This window comes from Psittacula echo (assembly GCF_963264785.1).
Source record: "Psittacula echo genome assembly, chromosome: 6".
Classification (NCBI taxonomy): Eukaryota; Metazoa; Chordata; class Aves; order Psittaciformes; family Psittacidae; genus Psittacula; species Psittacula echo.
In genome coordinates this window covers 62,072,412-62,089,129 of record NC_137743.1, presented here as the reverse complement: position 1 = coordinate 62,089,129, position 16,718 = coordinate 62,072,412, and the positions used below count along the sequence as shown (strand labels likewise).

At 38.7% G+C, this 16,718-nt stretch overlaps 1 protein-coding gene across 1 annotated transcript in view; it reads left to right on the top strand.

Annotated features, from left to right (window-relative positions):
• ITGB6 (integrin subunit beta 6) overlaps positions 1 to 16,718 on the top strand; it is a gene marked incomplete at both ends in the record, with an annotated part of 28,864 nt that overhangs the window by 6,705 nt on the left and 5,441 nt on the right. The window contains 6 exons of the mRNA XM_080621098.1: positions 701 to 796; positions 5,806 to 5,895; positions 10,822 to 10,956; positions 11,174 to 11,591; positions 12,550 to 12,772; positions 15,305 to 15,402. Coding sequence (XP_080477224.1) covers positions 701 to 796; positions 5,806 to 5,895; positions 10,822 to 10,956; positions 11,174 to 11,591; positions 12,550 to 12,772; positions 15,305 to 15,402 — 1,060 coding nt within the window. The remainder of the gene's footprint in view (positions 1 to 700; positions 797 to 5,805; positions 5,896 to 10,821; positions 10,957 to 11,173; positions 11,592 to 12,549; positions 12,773 to 15,304; positions 15,403 to 16,718) is intronic.

Sequence of the window (16,718 nt, the reverse complement as noted above, 5' to 3'; positions counted from 1 at the left end):
ATGGACATGAGAAAATTAGAAAATTAATGAAAGTATACCTTTACCACTGAAATGTGTCAAAGCTGTGGAATCCAGATATTGCATGTAATGCATTTTATTTGTAATTACAGATTTCAGTAAAAAGTGTGTTTCTGCAGAGCTAGGATAGACTATAACTAGGAAAAAAGGAAGCACAAATCTTATTCCTGCTAACCTGGAAAACACACGGAACAGGACTGACTAATATTTCCTTCTACAGAGAAGGCAAAATTTGCATTAATATTGTTCCCTGTAAGGGTGTGGTTTCAGGAGTTCAGGAACTTGTAGGACACTGTGTAGGATAATTTACCATCTTAAGATTTCTATTAAAAAATACTGAATATATACACTATGGTGTTCAGTGTAGGACAAATACCCAGTTGCTCTGGTGCAGTGTTATTCTTTGGGTTATATATACATATGTCACAGATGCTACTGAGACAAGTGTCAGTATTGAGGCCAACACTGTACTTTTCTCAGGGAGGTTTCCTTACAAACAATGCAAGGAAATGATATACACTATCTTTTATTTTGTATACTTGTAGTGCCTAATTATAGTTTATAATATACAGAGAATACAATGCTAATCATGATTACTTGAATGTGTATTTCATGGGAGGTAACTAGCAACTGGATGCACATGAAAAATGGGTTAATGTGGCTCTCTTCTGTCTCTTTGCAGGAGTATCCCACAATTGGACAATTAATTGACAAACTTGTGCAAAACAATGTTCTATTAATTTTTGCTGTAACAAATGAGCAAGTTCACTTATACGAGGTAAGCACATTAAAACGTTCAGTTCACCAGCACTTGTTTTAAAGGTTACCCTTTTTCACAGCTGATACAATAATTCTAGTACTAAGGACTGAATTCTGCAAGATATTTATGTAATAAAAATAGCTGGGAATTTACATATCGGAGTAAGACTCTTTTACTTAGGAAGTGCTTCTTCATGTAGTGAATTTGATATTCTCAAGTAACTCTTATGTTGGATTTTAAGTTGAATCATACTAATTTTTTAAGTCAAAGATTGTCAAAGTAAGCATTGCTTAACTATTCAGTGTAATCATTATGAGCCTTTTGTATTTTATAAGGCTAAAGAAGGACAGTTGAGCCTTTCCCTACTTTTATAAGACACATATATATTCTGAAAAATACAATTTTCTTCAAGCCCAACTCTGAGATCGTGGTGGGGTTTTTTTCTTCTGACCTGAGAGTTTTATCAATTTTTCTTTGTTTCTGTGTCTCTTTCCAATGAGACAAATAGGAAACTAGGGGCGAGATTAAAAATACCGAACATGATGGACAAAGTCCTCTTCCTTCATGTACTGTTCCTCTTGTCTACTGAGGGGAAACACTTCATTACAGGAATTTTTGATGTGAGGACTAGCAGAATCCTGCTCTGCGAATTAATCTTCTGCTCTGTGAAGTCATGTCATGGGAAAAGGGAGCCAGAAGAGAGAGGATAGAGTAGAGCAGCAGTGCTCACGGATGTGCAAAAGCCTTACTTTTAATAAATTTAATAGCATTCATACCTGCAACTCCATCCGTCATCTGTGCAGGCACCCGTTTTCAGTCTCCACAGATATAAACTCTCCTGAAGCCCCATGCTTCTTTTTGCCTGTTGGATATTCGAGCAGTGAGTTGAGGCAAAGTCACAAACAGCCACTTGACTGCTTTTTGCGGTGAATATAAGCAAAAACCCTCTAAGATAAAATAAGAAGGATGTTGGCAATTCTCATTTCCTTTTCTGTCCAGTCCTGCTGCTGGGAAGAAATCTTCACATGCAAAACCAAATTTTAAATAAGAATTCAGTGAAGATAAAAAGGGCGTTTGTAGCCTAAGCTTGGCTGCCTGGCCACGTGCTGCTGTGTGAAAAGGGGACAAGAGAAATTGTGCCTCCGAATGTATTCAGGTTGGTTGAGAGGGAGTCAGTAAGGGTGATCCTGCTGATGCAATAAGTGTGATTTTCCAAAGGGAAAACCTTCACTCATCATTCCTCATTAAAAGCCAAAAGTAAAGGAAGGAGAAGAAAAGTGCTCCTCTGGTGTGGTAACCTCATGGAAAACAGAAAAGCTAGCAGAAAAGGCCCTGTGTTACAGCAGAGAGAGCAGATGAGTCCTTGAGGACTCACCAGTATGATTGTTTTCTCTATCTGTCCTCTCTGTAACCCAGGGAAGACCCCCCCCCCCAGTGCTTCTGCAACTGATTCCAGTTGCAGAGTCATCTTGAGTAAGACTGATGTTCCAGGTGTTTGAGAAGAGTTACAAGAGTCATATCTTTCATAAACTGTTTCTCAGATTACACACTTGATAAGGGAGGAAACAATCTGCATCTTGGAGCACTGACTACCTGACTGTGTTAAATACTGAGCTGAAGTGTGAAAATGCAGATCAACAATGTAGAAGTCAATCACTTAAAAATGCAGCGGGATTCTATAGTCATAGCATAGATTAGATAAAATTCGCATATTAAAAAAACTTTCCTGAATCTCATTCTTGCTTAACAATTTCTTAATAGGGGCTCAATTAATGTCAAGTGAAACATTTTTCCTGATTTTAATAGGAACTGCATGAATGAGGGCTGTTCTAGGAGGTAGTTTGGAACTCTCTCTTTGATTTACAGAGCCTTATTTAGTCCAAAGAAACTTTCTATTACTGATGGCATTATATTTTCCCTTGGGAATTGGTGGCAGTCACCCTCAGAGTTGGCCAACAGTGCTCTTATCAGGGATAATAGTTCTATTTCAGTATCCCTGTGTCAGTGTTACACCAGTATAAAAGTTATCAAGTGGCACCCTTTGCTAGCTGGGAACACTAAACAAAGTTTTATACCTAACAAAAAATGCAAGCCATTGTTAACCCAACTGGGGAATGGTTTGTTCTTGTTACTTTCTTTGTTAGAAAAAAAAAGTGCAACTATATTCTATCTTGTCGGGTATATAGGAATCTCACTCAGTATATTCTATCTGCAGCTTTCGTCTTTTAATACTGTTTTGTGTCAGTTAATTGAATAGCTATAGTTGTTATGGTCTGCTTTCTGTCCTGGAGGTGATGCAGAAAATCAGTCATAGCAAGCACAAAAATCACGCATGTCTCACAGTGCAGATTTTCCACACTACAATATACTTTCAAGGGTATATGTAGGACCTGCAAACAGAATAATAGTATTGTGTATCCATTTGCATGGTTCAAATTTGCAATATAAATACAAATAACAAGGTATTCATGCTTAGGACTATCAAAAGAACAAAGCAAGACAATGAGAGTTATTCTGGTGTTATGACAACTGAGGTAGCCTGGAAGAGCTGGGAGAGGACTCTAAACTGGCACTTGGGCACCACAATTAAACCACTCTTGTCTTTGTGTTTTGTATCTTTTCAAACACCTCAGTGATGGAGATTCTGCAATTCTCAGAAAACCCTCCCAGATTTAATTATCCTTTAAGGTGGGTAGCCTCTCCCCACATATTTCAAATCTACTTGAACTCAGCATCTAATTAAATCAGACATCAAAACCTGACCACTGCTATTGATAATTCAGTTCTTAGGGAAAAATGTACATTAAAATGATGTCAGGACTTAGAAAGCACCTCTTGAAATAGACTCGATGGATTCCATTAGTCTTAAGTGCAGTTTTCCAATGTTCAAATAAACATTTTATATTTCTAGTCCTGTATAATCCCCAACAATTTAGCTCAAAATAAGTCAGTCATCTAATATTCTTCATCTTCTTCAACTGAATTTTCAGTTTCTCCACTTAAATGTATGTGTATTATTATCTAACACAGAAACATTTCTTATTGCACAAGCACAGAATATGTATACTTGTAACATAGCTGGTGTTGGTTTTGATCCTTCTATGTAACCAAACAGCTACTGCACTACAATCTAGCTGCTATTATTGTAGATATTTGTTTTCAAGTAGAATTCTTTAAAAAATTGTTCAAACTTAGATAAAGGAAAAGACTACCTCTTTAGTCCTGACTAAGCACCACTTCTCTTGAAAGAGAAATTGCTCTTTTTTGAACAAACGATTTTCTTTTTATATCACAGGAGAATACATCTCAAAAATTAGGTTTTCAGCCTGCTTTTCACTGCTGAAAATTGAACTAAAAATACTCCAGTCTCCATACTTGTACAGAATATAAAGTATTTTTTATAAATTTGGCATAGCACTCTATTATGATGAAAATTCTTAGGTACGACCGCACTGAATTCAAATATATAATTGTCAAAGCTCAGTAACACTAATCAGTGTATCTACAAAATGGCAGTTCATGTTTTAATGAGTATTTGTTAAAAGACTGGATTCTATTACATCCCTTGGATGTTTTACAACAGTATCACTCCGAAAACATCAGTCTGCCTCACCTCGTTAATGGTTAAACAAAAATATTTGCTAAAAGGTAAGGTTTAACCAGTGGAGATACACACTTAGACTGGGCTTGCAACGCCATCCTTGTGTCACCATGCAGAAAATCTTTGTTCAAAGAGGAAAGATCAAGTGAAGTCTTCAGAACAGTACATCCCTGCGGTTTGATTTGCACACTGCAGATTAAAAGGTGCTACCGTTTATATTCCAGGTTTATCGTATTTTCTGTAATTATCTTCCAAGTGGTCCACGTGAACAAAATGAGGAGTTTCAATATTCTAAGAATTCTTGAGAGACCACTAATCGCAGGAGGAGCCAGGAATACAAAATCACCAGCTGTAACAAAAAATGCAGTTAAATCCCATTGATTTACAACAGCACTTTAGAAATCTAATGAGTTATAAGTATTCCTTTTATAATATATAAAGTAATCACGGGCTTTTGGAGATGTGAAGTATAAAAGAGATAATAGGGTAACAAAATATCCATGTTTATTAAAAGCTGTCTGGAATTTTTTTTCAATTGAAACCACAGCGTTGATATGATAAATTGAAAAAGAAAATGAACATTACAATGTGTTTCTTTAATGATGAGCACTTATTATTTTCCAAAGCATGGGTACAAGCAAGAGAAGTTCATGTAGTTAAAAATCAGGCAACATAAATTTTAATTAAACATATTTAAAATCTAGCTGTCATGTTAGAGTCACAATGCAATTTAATGGAAAAAGAAAAAATAGCTTATCATTGAAATAAATTGTGTTAATAATGTAGTGCCAATTTAACAAAGTCAGCATACAATTAATCATAGCCACAGACCACTGGGATATATGTGGGGTGTGCATCAAACATAAATGAGCAACAGTTTTTAAAGGGTCTTTGTTCTAAGTTCTTGTAGCTCTTAGTTTAAACTTCTTAACTTCTGTGCCCTCACTAATCAGAATCCAAGATTTTGAGTTGCTTGCAAATGTAAAAAAGTGACTGCTGTTATTGAATGGAGGGTCCAAGACTCTCAAATTGTACAGCAACAGTAGAGCAGCTGAATCTGGTTTTGGTTCTTTTTATTAGAGAAAAACATAGAAAAAAGATTGTTGAGAGAATAGATCTTCCTTCTAAATCTGAAAAATTAGAGCTGAAAGCTACTAGAGTATCAAACCTCCAAGCACACAGAGGTGATTTAGCAATATATGTCCCATCAATTTTCAGTGAAATCAGAGCTTCTCCATAGGACTTTTTCAATAGGATGTGTGTTACTGAGTCTACAAAGGGTCCTTGAAAACACCAAAAACTTCACTATTGTTTATTTTAGTTGGCTTCAATATATTTTGCTGCTTGTTTTGGTTCTGTTTTTTCAGATAGTAGATTCTTGTCACCTAGTCTTTTTTGTGCTTTAAATTCTTTTTTGTATCTTCAGAACTATGCAAAGCTTATTCCTGGAGCTACTGTTGGACGATTACAGAAGGATTCTGGAAATATTCTCCAGTTGATCATTGCTGCATATCAGGTAAGATGGTTATAATGTGTTTTCATCCTGCATGTCTGTGTTTTCAAAATTAGATTGCAATTTGGTAAAAACAAGTGTCTGATTCTTTCTATCCACTGATTCCAAGAGCATAGTTTTCTATGCTTAGGTGCTGATCTTAACAGGAACAGTTTTGTTCACTCTGAATTTTAAGAGCACAGAAACAAAATCCCAATAACCTTCCCAAGAATTCCTAAGATCTGCTGGAATGCTAAATACACATCAGTGTCTCATCTCTCTTGCCTTCTTCATAGTCCTGTATTTCAAAATTACTTTTAAGCCTTCTTTAATATAGGTATTTAGTTCTGTATTTCAATAGAGACTTAACCCTCTTTCCATCAGCAGCTGTCAACAGAGCAGATGCACAATTGGTCTGCAGGAATATCGGGGGAAAAAAAGCACTATCTTCTGCTTAGTGCTCTTGTCTGCTTTAGCAATTTGATGCTGCCCCTGTGAGGCTGTTCTGAGGTTTTTTAAAAGCAGAATGCAGGAGCTGAAATGGGTTTGTTTAGATAATAGCAAGAAATGTAAGGATGACAGGAACATAAACACAATGCTGCTCTTCAGAGCTTTGTTTGTAAAACGCATCCTGGCTGCCTGGTTCTCTTCTGTCAGGGGAATGTTTTTTGACAGTTTTACACGTCTTCCCACAGATATTTTAATTCACATACATGCTGATATACCATGGATCAGTGGTGACCTTGGTACAGCTCAGGTTGTTTTGGTCAGTCCCCGTTTCAGGTGTTCTTTGGACAGGGTTTGGTGGGTGCTCTGAGCTCAGTGCTTGCTCTGATCCCATAGCAGCAGCAAGAAAGCTGCAGGAACAGTGCTCCTGCCTTTGGGCCATGAATCGTTGTGTCCTCATTCAGGTACAGCATGTCTGGACTATGTGCCAGAGTTGCTCATGGGTTCATAAAATCCCAAACATGTATAAAGTGACAATAGCAACATATCACACTCAAAATTTCCAGGACACCATTTTAATACACTTAAGGGTTAAGAATCTTCTTGCTTCATGATTTAAAATGTTCCAAGCAGGAAACACTGAAAGCCACCTTATTTGACATAAGTTAAGACATCTGAATTTCTGGGGACTGGGAAGGGGGAAATGAGGGCAGACCTATGGTTAAAAATCACATGCAAAGCAGAAGATATAATTCCATTTTTGTCAGTCTTTCCATGATACTCTCAGCAGTGTAATTCAATGCCTGGTGTCTCTGTTTCTTTACTCACAAGAAAGGAATAAATAACTATTTTCCCCCCAAGAGTAGAGAGTTAGGCTAAATCTTTTAACACTTTGAAAGTGCTTTCAAGTCTTTGCTTGCTGTACAAACACAAGGTTTGCTAATGCCATTCACCATGTGTTGCTATCTAAAAGCTTCAGAGGAGGAAGTAAGCAAGTTAAGAAAGTCTAAGCTGTCAAAATATTTGTTACAAGGAGTTCTTGTGTTCTTTCCAAGTATGATTCATTTTCTTCTGTAAGCACATTTCTGCCTGCTTTGTTTAACATTGAATTCTGCATAGCTTTGCAATGCAGAGCTGTGGGCTAGAATGCATTGTGACAGATATCAGGCCATTTGATTGAAGTCATTCCAGGATTTTAAAATTTCAGAAAAATTCCACTCTTCTCTTTTCAGTGCTTGTCCTTTCACTTACAGGAAGATAAGACCAAAGAAACGTAATGTGTTAAAAAAGGACAGGTAACAGATGGACACAAGTTAGTAACACTGCTTCATCTTTTGTTTCATTCAGAAATTCTTTTGAACTACAAATGCTTCTCTGTGTATGGCTTAAAGCTCACGAAATGTACACAGTTTGTCCCAAAACTATGGCCATGCAGCTTAGTAGATTTAAAACACCATTAGAAGTCCTCACATATATTAAGATCTAATAAACTCGAGTTTGTCACAGTTTATGTGCTCATTTTCATGATGTAAGGTGTGTATTTTGACCTCTCACAGCAGTAAGTCACATTCAAATGACCCAGTACAGACACCAGAATTCAACCTATTATTCAATGAACATTATTATTCAAAGACTTGGTGTTCAGGAGCATTTAATTTTCTCTCACAGTTGGTTTCTATTTGAGCCTTGTAGTTTTGCTGCTGGTAGAAGAGGGATTATTTGGTGATACTTCCTGAAACATTAGCACATACCAGCATCCACAGTTTTATCTAGAGGCTTGCAGTATTTGGTCCTTTTGTGAGAGCCCAGCTATTCTGAACAAACTGTTTCAGCAGCAACATAAGCACCTAACTCTAAAACAAATGCAAAGACAAAATTGGACATATCCAGAGCTAACAGTATTACCAACCAGATGCCCAGGGCACAGGGCTATTGCTTTGGCTGTGTGCTGGAAAGAGCCCTGGGTATTGCCTGACTGTCTTGCTTTGGTTTACTGACAAGGCTTTCCAAATGAAAAGACGTTAATGAAAAACCACCAAAGACAACCCTAAGACAAATTTCCAGGGAAGCCAGAACATGTACAAAGGACAGGGAGTTGTCATCCATGCAGGTTTATACCTATTCTACTTTTAGTTTGTTTTACCACACCAGACTTTTATTCCAGTGAATCATCCTGATGCCTTGACTAGAATGACTCACTGCAGTAAGGTCAGCAAGTTCTTCATGGGGGTATTTTGTAAAGCAGTTAAGATGTAAGAGCACAAAGCCAAGCCAGTGAGACTTTTTCTCAGCAATTGCTAAGGTACTTTTGAAAAGATTCCACTCACTGGATCCACAGCCTAGTGAAGTCATAGGGAATTTCCCCATGGTGTGCTATAGGCTCGGATTAAGGTTAAGCTGTGTAAGCAAAATGGCTATAAAATATTTTAAAGAGCTGAATATAAAAACTTGGTATGAGAGAGTTCAGGAAGTAAGATTTTCACTTAAGAAATGAAAGTTTGATTGGACAGATTGATTTAAGAAATGAAAACATTTTTGAATACAACTTGAAATACCACCAAGAGCTTGTGAGGCAGGAATTTTCATGAGAAGAAAGGAAGGGAGCAAGCCTCATGGCTGTGGGAGCTCACCATGCCACTCGACTCTGGCTCTGGCCCAGGAAACATTGGGCTAACTCATGGAGGCCCCGCACTAAGGCTAAACTGAGCTCACAGTCTGCACTGCCGTGAAAGAGATTGTAAGGTTTGATTCATACAGTCGTAGAATACCAGGTTGGAACTGAAACAGTCTGGACAAGATGGCCCAGTGTTCCATCCAGCTGAATCTTAAAAGTATCCAACATGGGAGAATCCACCACTTCTCTGGGGAGATTATTCCAATGGCTGATTGGTCTCATTGTGAAATTTTTTTTCTTGTGTCCAATCAGAATCTCCCTGGGATAAGCCTGTACCCATTACCTCCTGTCCTTTCCACATGACTCCTTGTAAAAAGGGAATCTTCATCTTCTTTGTAGCCACCCTTTAAATACTGGAACAGGATGATAAGGTCTCCCCAAGCCTTCTTTTCTCAAGGCTGAACAAACCCAGTTCTCTCCGCCTTTCCTCACGCAGAAGCCTTCCCAGTCCTTTGGTCATCTTTGTGGTCCTTCTCTGCACCCTGTCAATGTATGGCTCCTGAAGAACCCTTTCTTATAGTTTTTGGCATCTCTGGCCAGTTTCAATCAAAGCTGAGATTTTGCTTTTCTAACTTCATCTCTGCACACCCTGATAATGCCTTTATAATTCTCAATGGTTAATTGTCTGCTATTCCATCTCTGGTACACTTCTCTTTTGGTTTTGAGCAGACTCAGAAGCTTGCAGTTAAGCCAAGCAGGTCTCTTGCTCCACCTACTTCCCTTATCTTTGAAGGTGATGAACTGGTTTTGTGCTTTGAAAGCATTCTTGAAAATCTCCCAGCGCTCGCTAGCTCCTCTATACTCCATACAAGCTTCCCATGGAATCTCTCCCAACTGAGCTCTGACTGAGCTGAAGTTTGCTCTTAGTACTAGCCTTCAGCAGGTTCAGCCAGGTCCCAAACTCCACAATATTTTGATCACTGCAGCCAATATTATCACTGAGACATTACAATGCAGGTTTTCTGTTTGTGAGTAGCAAGTCCGGCAGTGCCTCATTCCTATTGGCACAGCTAACATTTGTATGAGGAAGCAGTCCTCTGCGTATTCCAGGAACTTGATGGATGACATGTGAGCTGCTGTATTGTTCTTCCAGCAAATGTTTGGGTAGCTGAAGTCACCCATAAGACCCAGGTTCTGCTGACCTGACGCTTGCTCAAGTGACCCAAATATTGCTTCATTGGCCTTATCGCCTTGGTTTGGAGGTCAGTAGCAGATGCCTGCTGTAACATTCCCCTTGGAGACAACCTCTTTGATCTTGACTCACAGGCATTCAACAGGACTTCCACAATCGCCATAGTTTACTTTTATACATCCAAGTTTCTTCTTAACATGGAGTGTGGCTCCTCCTCTTCTACACTGCCTGTCTGTGAAACAGCCTACCAGGAAATTCTACCAGAAGAGATAAAGAAGGAGCAATGTTGACATAGGCTGACTAATCAGGAAAAGCCCAGTTCTAGCAATGCAATCAGGGAGACAAATCCTTTCCTCAGTAAGACCTGAAGGAAAACCTGTATCAGTCAGCAGAGCGCTTTATCATGAAAGATGATTTAATAAAACATTGAATTTATTCTTCTGCAAGGGCATGAAATAAGCCCCATGGTAGTGGATATTAAACTGATACCACCATTGCTTTCCACTGAAAGGCGGTTCTGTCAGCACTTGCTTTGTTTTGTTCATTCCCCATTTTTCTTGCAATAGAGTGAAGTGCCAAATCCACACATTTACCTATGTAAGTCAGGATCAGTTACAGTCAATCTTCCACAGGTGTGGAGCAGTAGTGCTCTTGGCAGTGTTATTGCTCCATTCATCTCACACCTTTTTCCTTTAAGGAGCTGAGGTCCGAGGTGGAGCTGGAGATCCTGGGAGAGACAGAAGGGCTCAATCTCTCTTTCACAGCCATCTGTTACAATGGGACCTTCTTTCCACATCAGAGGAAATGTTCTCATGTAAAAGTGGGAGACACAGTAAGTAAAGCACAAATTCTCAAAAGACATGAAGCCCAGAGAAGGTAGGACACCAAGGCAGAGAGTTAGCTCTTTATTAAGAAATCTTCCCTCTGAAAAAGTTACAGAAGTGTAGGTGGTATCTGTGACTCTCCTGTTCTGTCCTCTGCATGTGCTTCCAGAGTACCCTGCAGAGCTACTGTGCTGCAGCTCCAAACAGACACCACTTCCCTTCCAGGTCTCTTTCAACGTGACTGTAAGTCTCTCCTCTTGTGAAAAAAACAGAAGGCATATTGTGATAAAACCACTGGGGCTCAGTGACACACTGGAAATAGAGATTGATCCCCAGTGTGGCTGTAGCTGTCAGGCAAAGGCTGAGATGAACAGCCCAAAATGCAACAACGGGAAAGGATCATTCGAGTGTGGGGTGTGCATCTGCAGCCCAGGGTACGTGGGGCCACACTGTGAATGCGACGAGAGCTCCCTCAACACCAGCTCCTGCAAGGGCTCAGCAGAGCAGAGCTCCTGCAGCGGGAGAGGTGACTGTTACTGCGGGCAGTGCATCTGCCACCCGTCCCTGTACGGAAAGGTGTATGGGCCACGCTGTGAATGTGATGACTTCTCGTGTGTGAGACACAGAGGGCTCCAGTGTGCAGGTATGGTCCCTTGACGGTATTTTTCGTGTCTGCATTTTAGAGCTTTATTTTTCACTCTTAGCTATGAACTTGTGAATCTGTATTTGCATCATTTCTGCACTTGCACTCAATGCTGTATAATTTACCATTTCTGAGTGATCTTAAAACAAGAAACAATTTTTAATCCCGTTTTCAAATTTAAAAATGAGACACCTTTAACCACTCCATAGCTAGTCTGAGTTTGTATGGCTTTACTGGGCCATATTAGCTACCATCACACCGGATCAGACTTTTAATGGCTATAGATGATTGTAGCTCCAAGAAAGTTTAGGTAAGTATATTGATGTACATCTGACATACATACATTACATTAGGTAAGTATATTGACAGTGTACAATTTCACTCTGACATCATTATCAAAGCATAGCAATATTGCTTGATTAATCTTAATCACTTTTTAGGATAATTCTGATATTTTTAGACTTTTAACCCAGTAACCTCAATTACTCTTCGTTTGCCTTAGTGTCCTGGTTAGTAGGATATAATCAGAATTTGAGAATTTGTGTTTATAATTGTTTCCCTGGGCTATGCCATTATAAATCAGAAGTGATTCTATTAAAACAATCCGAATAGTTAAACTGTCAGGAACCACCAACAAGACTGCTGAGTAGAAAGGCTGAAATTCTACTGCTACAAATTAAAGGGGATTTACTGATTAGGTTGTGTACTGTTGGGAGATATGATCTGTGTGGAGGACTCCAGTGAAGAGAATGGAGCTGCACTTGGCTTACAGCCAGTCTAAGTGAAAATTTTATCCTCTGGCTTAACACTGCAAATGCTGTGGGAGGAAGAAAGATGTTTAAGAGTGAGAAGAGTTGGAGAGGGGAAAATATCTGCTGTTAAGGAGAATGACTTTAAAGGCTATCATCCAGATTCATACTAAGAAACTGATCTGAAGTATAATAAATGTTTTTTCCAGGTAACGGTAACTGTGACTGTGGGGAATGCACGTGCCACAGTGGATGGACTGGTGAATACTGTAATTGCACAACTGACACCAGTGCCTGTATTGCTGAGGATGGGACATTGTGCAACGGGAGAGGCGAATGTGTTTGTGGGTCGTGTGCTTGCACCCATCCAGGGGCTTCAGGCCAGACTTGTGAAAAATGTCCTCTCTGCGGTGACCCTTGCAGTTTCAGGCGGTAATGTGCTGGTTTTATATTTGTATCGTTCAGGTGTCTCTTTCCTATGCTGCCTCAGCAGTGTGCTTACTGTCACTACTGTAAACTGGATTTACAGACCAGAACCCAAGAGCTTTTTTGCCCTTTGAGAGGCATAGTCATGACTTGTACACCTACCATTTATTGGTATTACTCTTGTAAAAGAACTTTATGGAAAACAGTTTAATCCCCTTCAAGAAGTACAAGTAAAGCATCTGATTCCCACGGCTGTCCCTGGCTGTCCAATTAACCAGAATGGTGTCTTTATGTGATAACATCAGATAAAACCAGATGAATCTCCTTCCAGTTCATAGTACAGATTGAAATTATCTCAGCATAGCTGATACAGCAAAAATGAGGACTCGCAGAAAAAAAATGGCATTTACATTACTGTTCTCATGCATACGAATAAGGTCACACTGCCTGCTCAGGCTTTATACATGTGAAATTCATAGTCCAAATTCAGTTAACTTGGGTGAATCAAAGAGGCCCAACTATGATAAATTAGGTCATAGTCTGGGGACGAAATCAGTGGGTAGCCATATGTCATATATAATTTGATGATAAATTGATTGTAAATGGTGAAGTGTCTTCTGTTCACTGAGCATACAAAATTCATGTAACTTTCCTGCTGTGATGCATGGTGCATGCTACAGTGCCTGATAGGAAAAGCAACCAAAAATATGTGTGACATAATGCTGACCACTCATAGTAAACCCATGCTTATGCTTGTATTGTGTGAGCTCTTGCAGGGCTAAAGCCAGTTCAAAATGAACAGTTTTCAGTAGAAATTTAAGCTAGAAGACAAATCTGGCTTCACAGAATACATGTTATTAATGTTCCTATTTTTGCTTGCTGAAGTGCCAAGTCAGTTTAAGTTGCATTAATGTTTCATGACGATGTCATGTCTACTTACTCTGTTGAAGCTCATTTCTCTTCCACAGCCACTCTCCACCACTGTTTTTTGCATGTCTGCTGTTGAAACCAGCAATGTATCTGAGATGAGAAACTATTCTATGGCATGTGATTAAATTTCCACTTATATTACTGCTGAATTTGACTCACAAAAGTGAACCTATCGGTTTGTTCAAAGCTTTAAATAAAGAGAAATTCTGCATGCAACTACTCTAAACATGAGGGACAATGCTGCTGCTTTCTTCTGCCCAATTTGGCAGAGAGTAAGAAATATAAAGTTACATGATGGGCATTACATTAGCCTATTTAAACATATATTGTATGCAGTGTTAGATCTTTTCTCTCTGTTTCAGTGTTTTTCCTTGTAGAAACACAGGGCAAGGAAAGCCAAAAGAGAGAGAACACTGGGAATACCTGAGTAGGGTAACTGAGAAAGCTGAAAGACCAGGTCAGAGGGAGTGGGGATCAATGGCTAGGCAGCTGAGAAAAAGAGTGGTCATATGAGAAACATGGCAAATATGACAAAAACACCAACAACACTGAATTTGTCTCCATGAGATAGAGGCTATCCCATTACTTGCTTGCTTTTACTATTTGGCCATCTCCAAAGCAAGTGATAAGGTCATCTGCATCTTGTGAAGATAATCTCTGCAGTCTCAGCATATTCCCATGGATATATGTAACTCAATGCAACAGGAGATGGCCAGGGGTTTCGGGGCTGTTTTGTTGCAGTTCCTCCCTTTCTTTTCTTTAAGCAATCAGTCCTTCAGGCTGCTTCTCAGAGTCTCAGCCCCTCAATCCAGCTGAAGCTATTCATAAAGAATCAGCAAGATACATTTTGCATCAAAAATTTTCATATATGAAATTTTCATATATGAAAATTTCACTCTTTTCTTTTTTCATGAATAAACTCTGGATTTATTAAAAACCTCAATGAATTTCTGGGAAGATTTTCAATTATTTCTAAAGGAATTAGTTTAGATTCTGTGTTTTTAAAGACTATTTCAGTCATTTCACCATTAAATAAACAATTTTAGAGTAAATTGCATTATTATAATTAGGATCTAAGTAAATAATTCCTGAGACAAATAATTGCATTCAAGAGACATCTGTTGAGATACCTGAATAGTGTTTTAATACATTATTCAACAGACTTTCAGCAAAGGAAGAATTACAGTAGGTGCCCCAGTTGATCTCTCTGAAGCCTATTTCAGATATTGCTCATCCGATAGACATTCCTTTGGCTGGTATTTAGCATGAGCTTAGTTCAGAATATTCCTTTTTGAAAATGAATGTTATGTGTGAGTAACCCCGTATCTTTGGTAGACCGACATGAATAATGTTGCCTGGGATTCTGTCTGGTAGCTAATTAGCTGGGAGAGAAAAGAGGACAAGAAAGAGCTTATCCACAATACCTTTATTCAGGTGGGGGGTTTTTGGTGGCAATACCTATCATATTTCTGAGAACTACAGTATCCTTAGTAGTAGCTAAACCTTTTGTTTAGCTTCCTTTTAAAATGCAGATGCATGCGTTCAGGCTTTTATATTGTTGCTTTATGACACGCAGAGATTGATGAGCTACTGAATTATTTTATACAGGAGCTGTGTGGAATGTCAGTTGGCTTCTGATGACAAGTCACCAGGAGAATGCAGTGAAAAATGCAAATTGGTTGATGCAACTGTCAGCACCACAAAGGGTTTGTGCACTCAGTCTTCCTTTTCTGTGTGCGTGTGATTAGTGATAGTTTCCACTTTCAGTAGTAGAAAGTAGCCTTGTTGTTCTGCCATGGAATTATATTAAGGCTTACGAGGCAATTGCTGCTTGTCTACAGTTCTGTGGTAAGTAGGAAATACAGACCAGGGCTGGTATTATCCTTCCAGGTTAACTCACTGGATCATGCCTGCTTTCTAAGCAGTTTATGTAAAAAGCATAGGATTTAATAAATACCAGTCCCTACAAATCAGTGGCTGATGAAGGCCCCTCAGTTTATGTCATGCCTGTACCATGAGTTCCTGTGTGGCTTTTTTTATCATACGAATGCAAAACCTGACTCCAGTCCTTATGCAGACTCTTGATTACAGCTGGCAACTAGACACAGCCCTTTAACCTGTGGCAAAGACGTTTCTAGTATTCTAGAGACTAAGCACATCTTTCAGTTGTTTGCTTTAATTCAAAACTGCCTTCCATCAATTGGAATTTGTAGAATAAGAATTAACCTTGAATAAGATATTGCTCTCAGGAAAAGGAAAAAAAAAAAAAGTAAAAGAAGCACAACCAAAATCCCACCAAACTTTAAATGAAATAGTGCATCTTTTTCTTTGCTGTAGCGGAAGGGATTTGCCTGTTCAGTAAGCAGTCTGTATTTATTCTAATGGCAATTCTAGTCTCAATCGCATGGTAAAATGCAATTATTAGGTGAGGCAGGACATAGCTGCAATCTATCCACATCACAGATGTACCATAAGCATTAAGTAAGACAAATGTAAGAACTAGGATGACGATGCAGAATGCTGTATGCACAGCCTACAAACTGTTGGAAGCCCATTCAGAGCTGCATGCATGCATAAATTTCACTGATGTACAACAAAGATCTACCTTTTGGTTTTGATGTCATTACTTCATAATACAGAGCTCAAAAGTTGCAAATGTTGCCCTAATGAAAACTAATTCTAACGTTGTGTTTTTATTAAAATTATTATCATGCTTTGCCTTCCTAGACATCAATCTTTGTTTATAAACATAAAATTGTCTTTACAAGCTTCAAAAGCATATAAACACTATTTAGTAAAGTATTCAGGTTGTTGTTGCCAGATGGCATATATTTGTAGCTAGGAATATATAATACATTCTACTTTCAAATATAATGAATAATAATCAAGAGCAGAAACAGTGGTTTCTACGAGCAGAAACAGCCTCGCTTACGTGGCTCTGGTCACATACACAGAGGTCACAGGAATATGAGCATGACAATGTCATCTCCTGTTTCTGCTTATTTCCTTTTTTGCAAGTCCT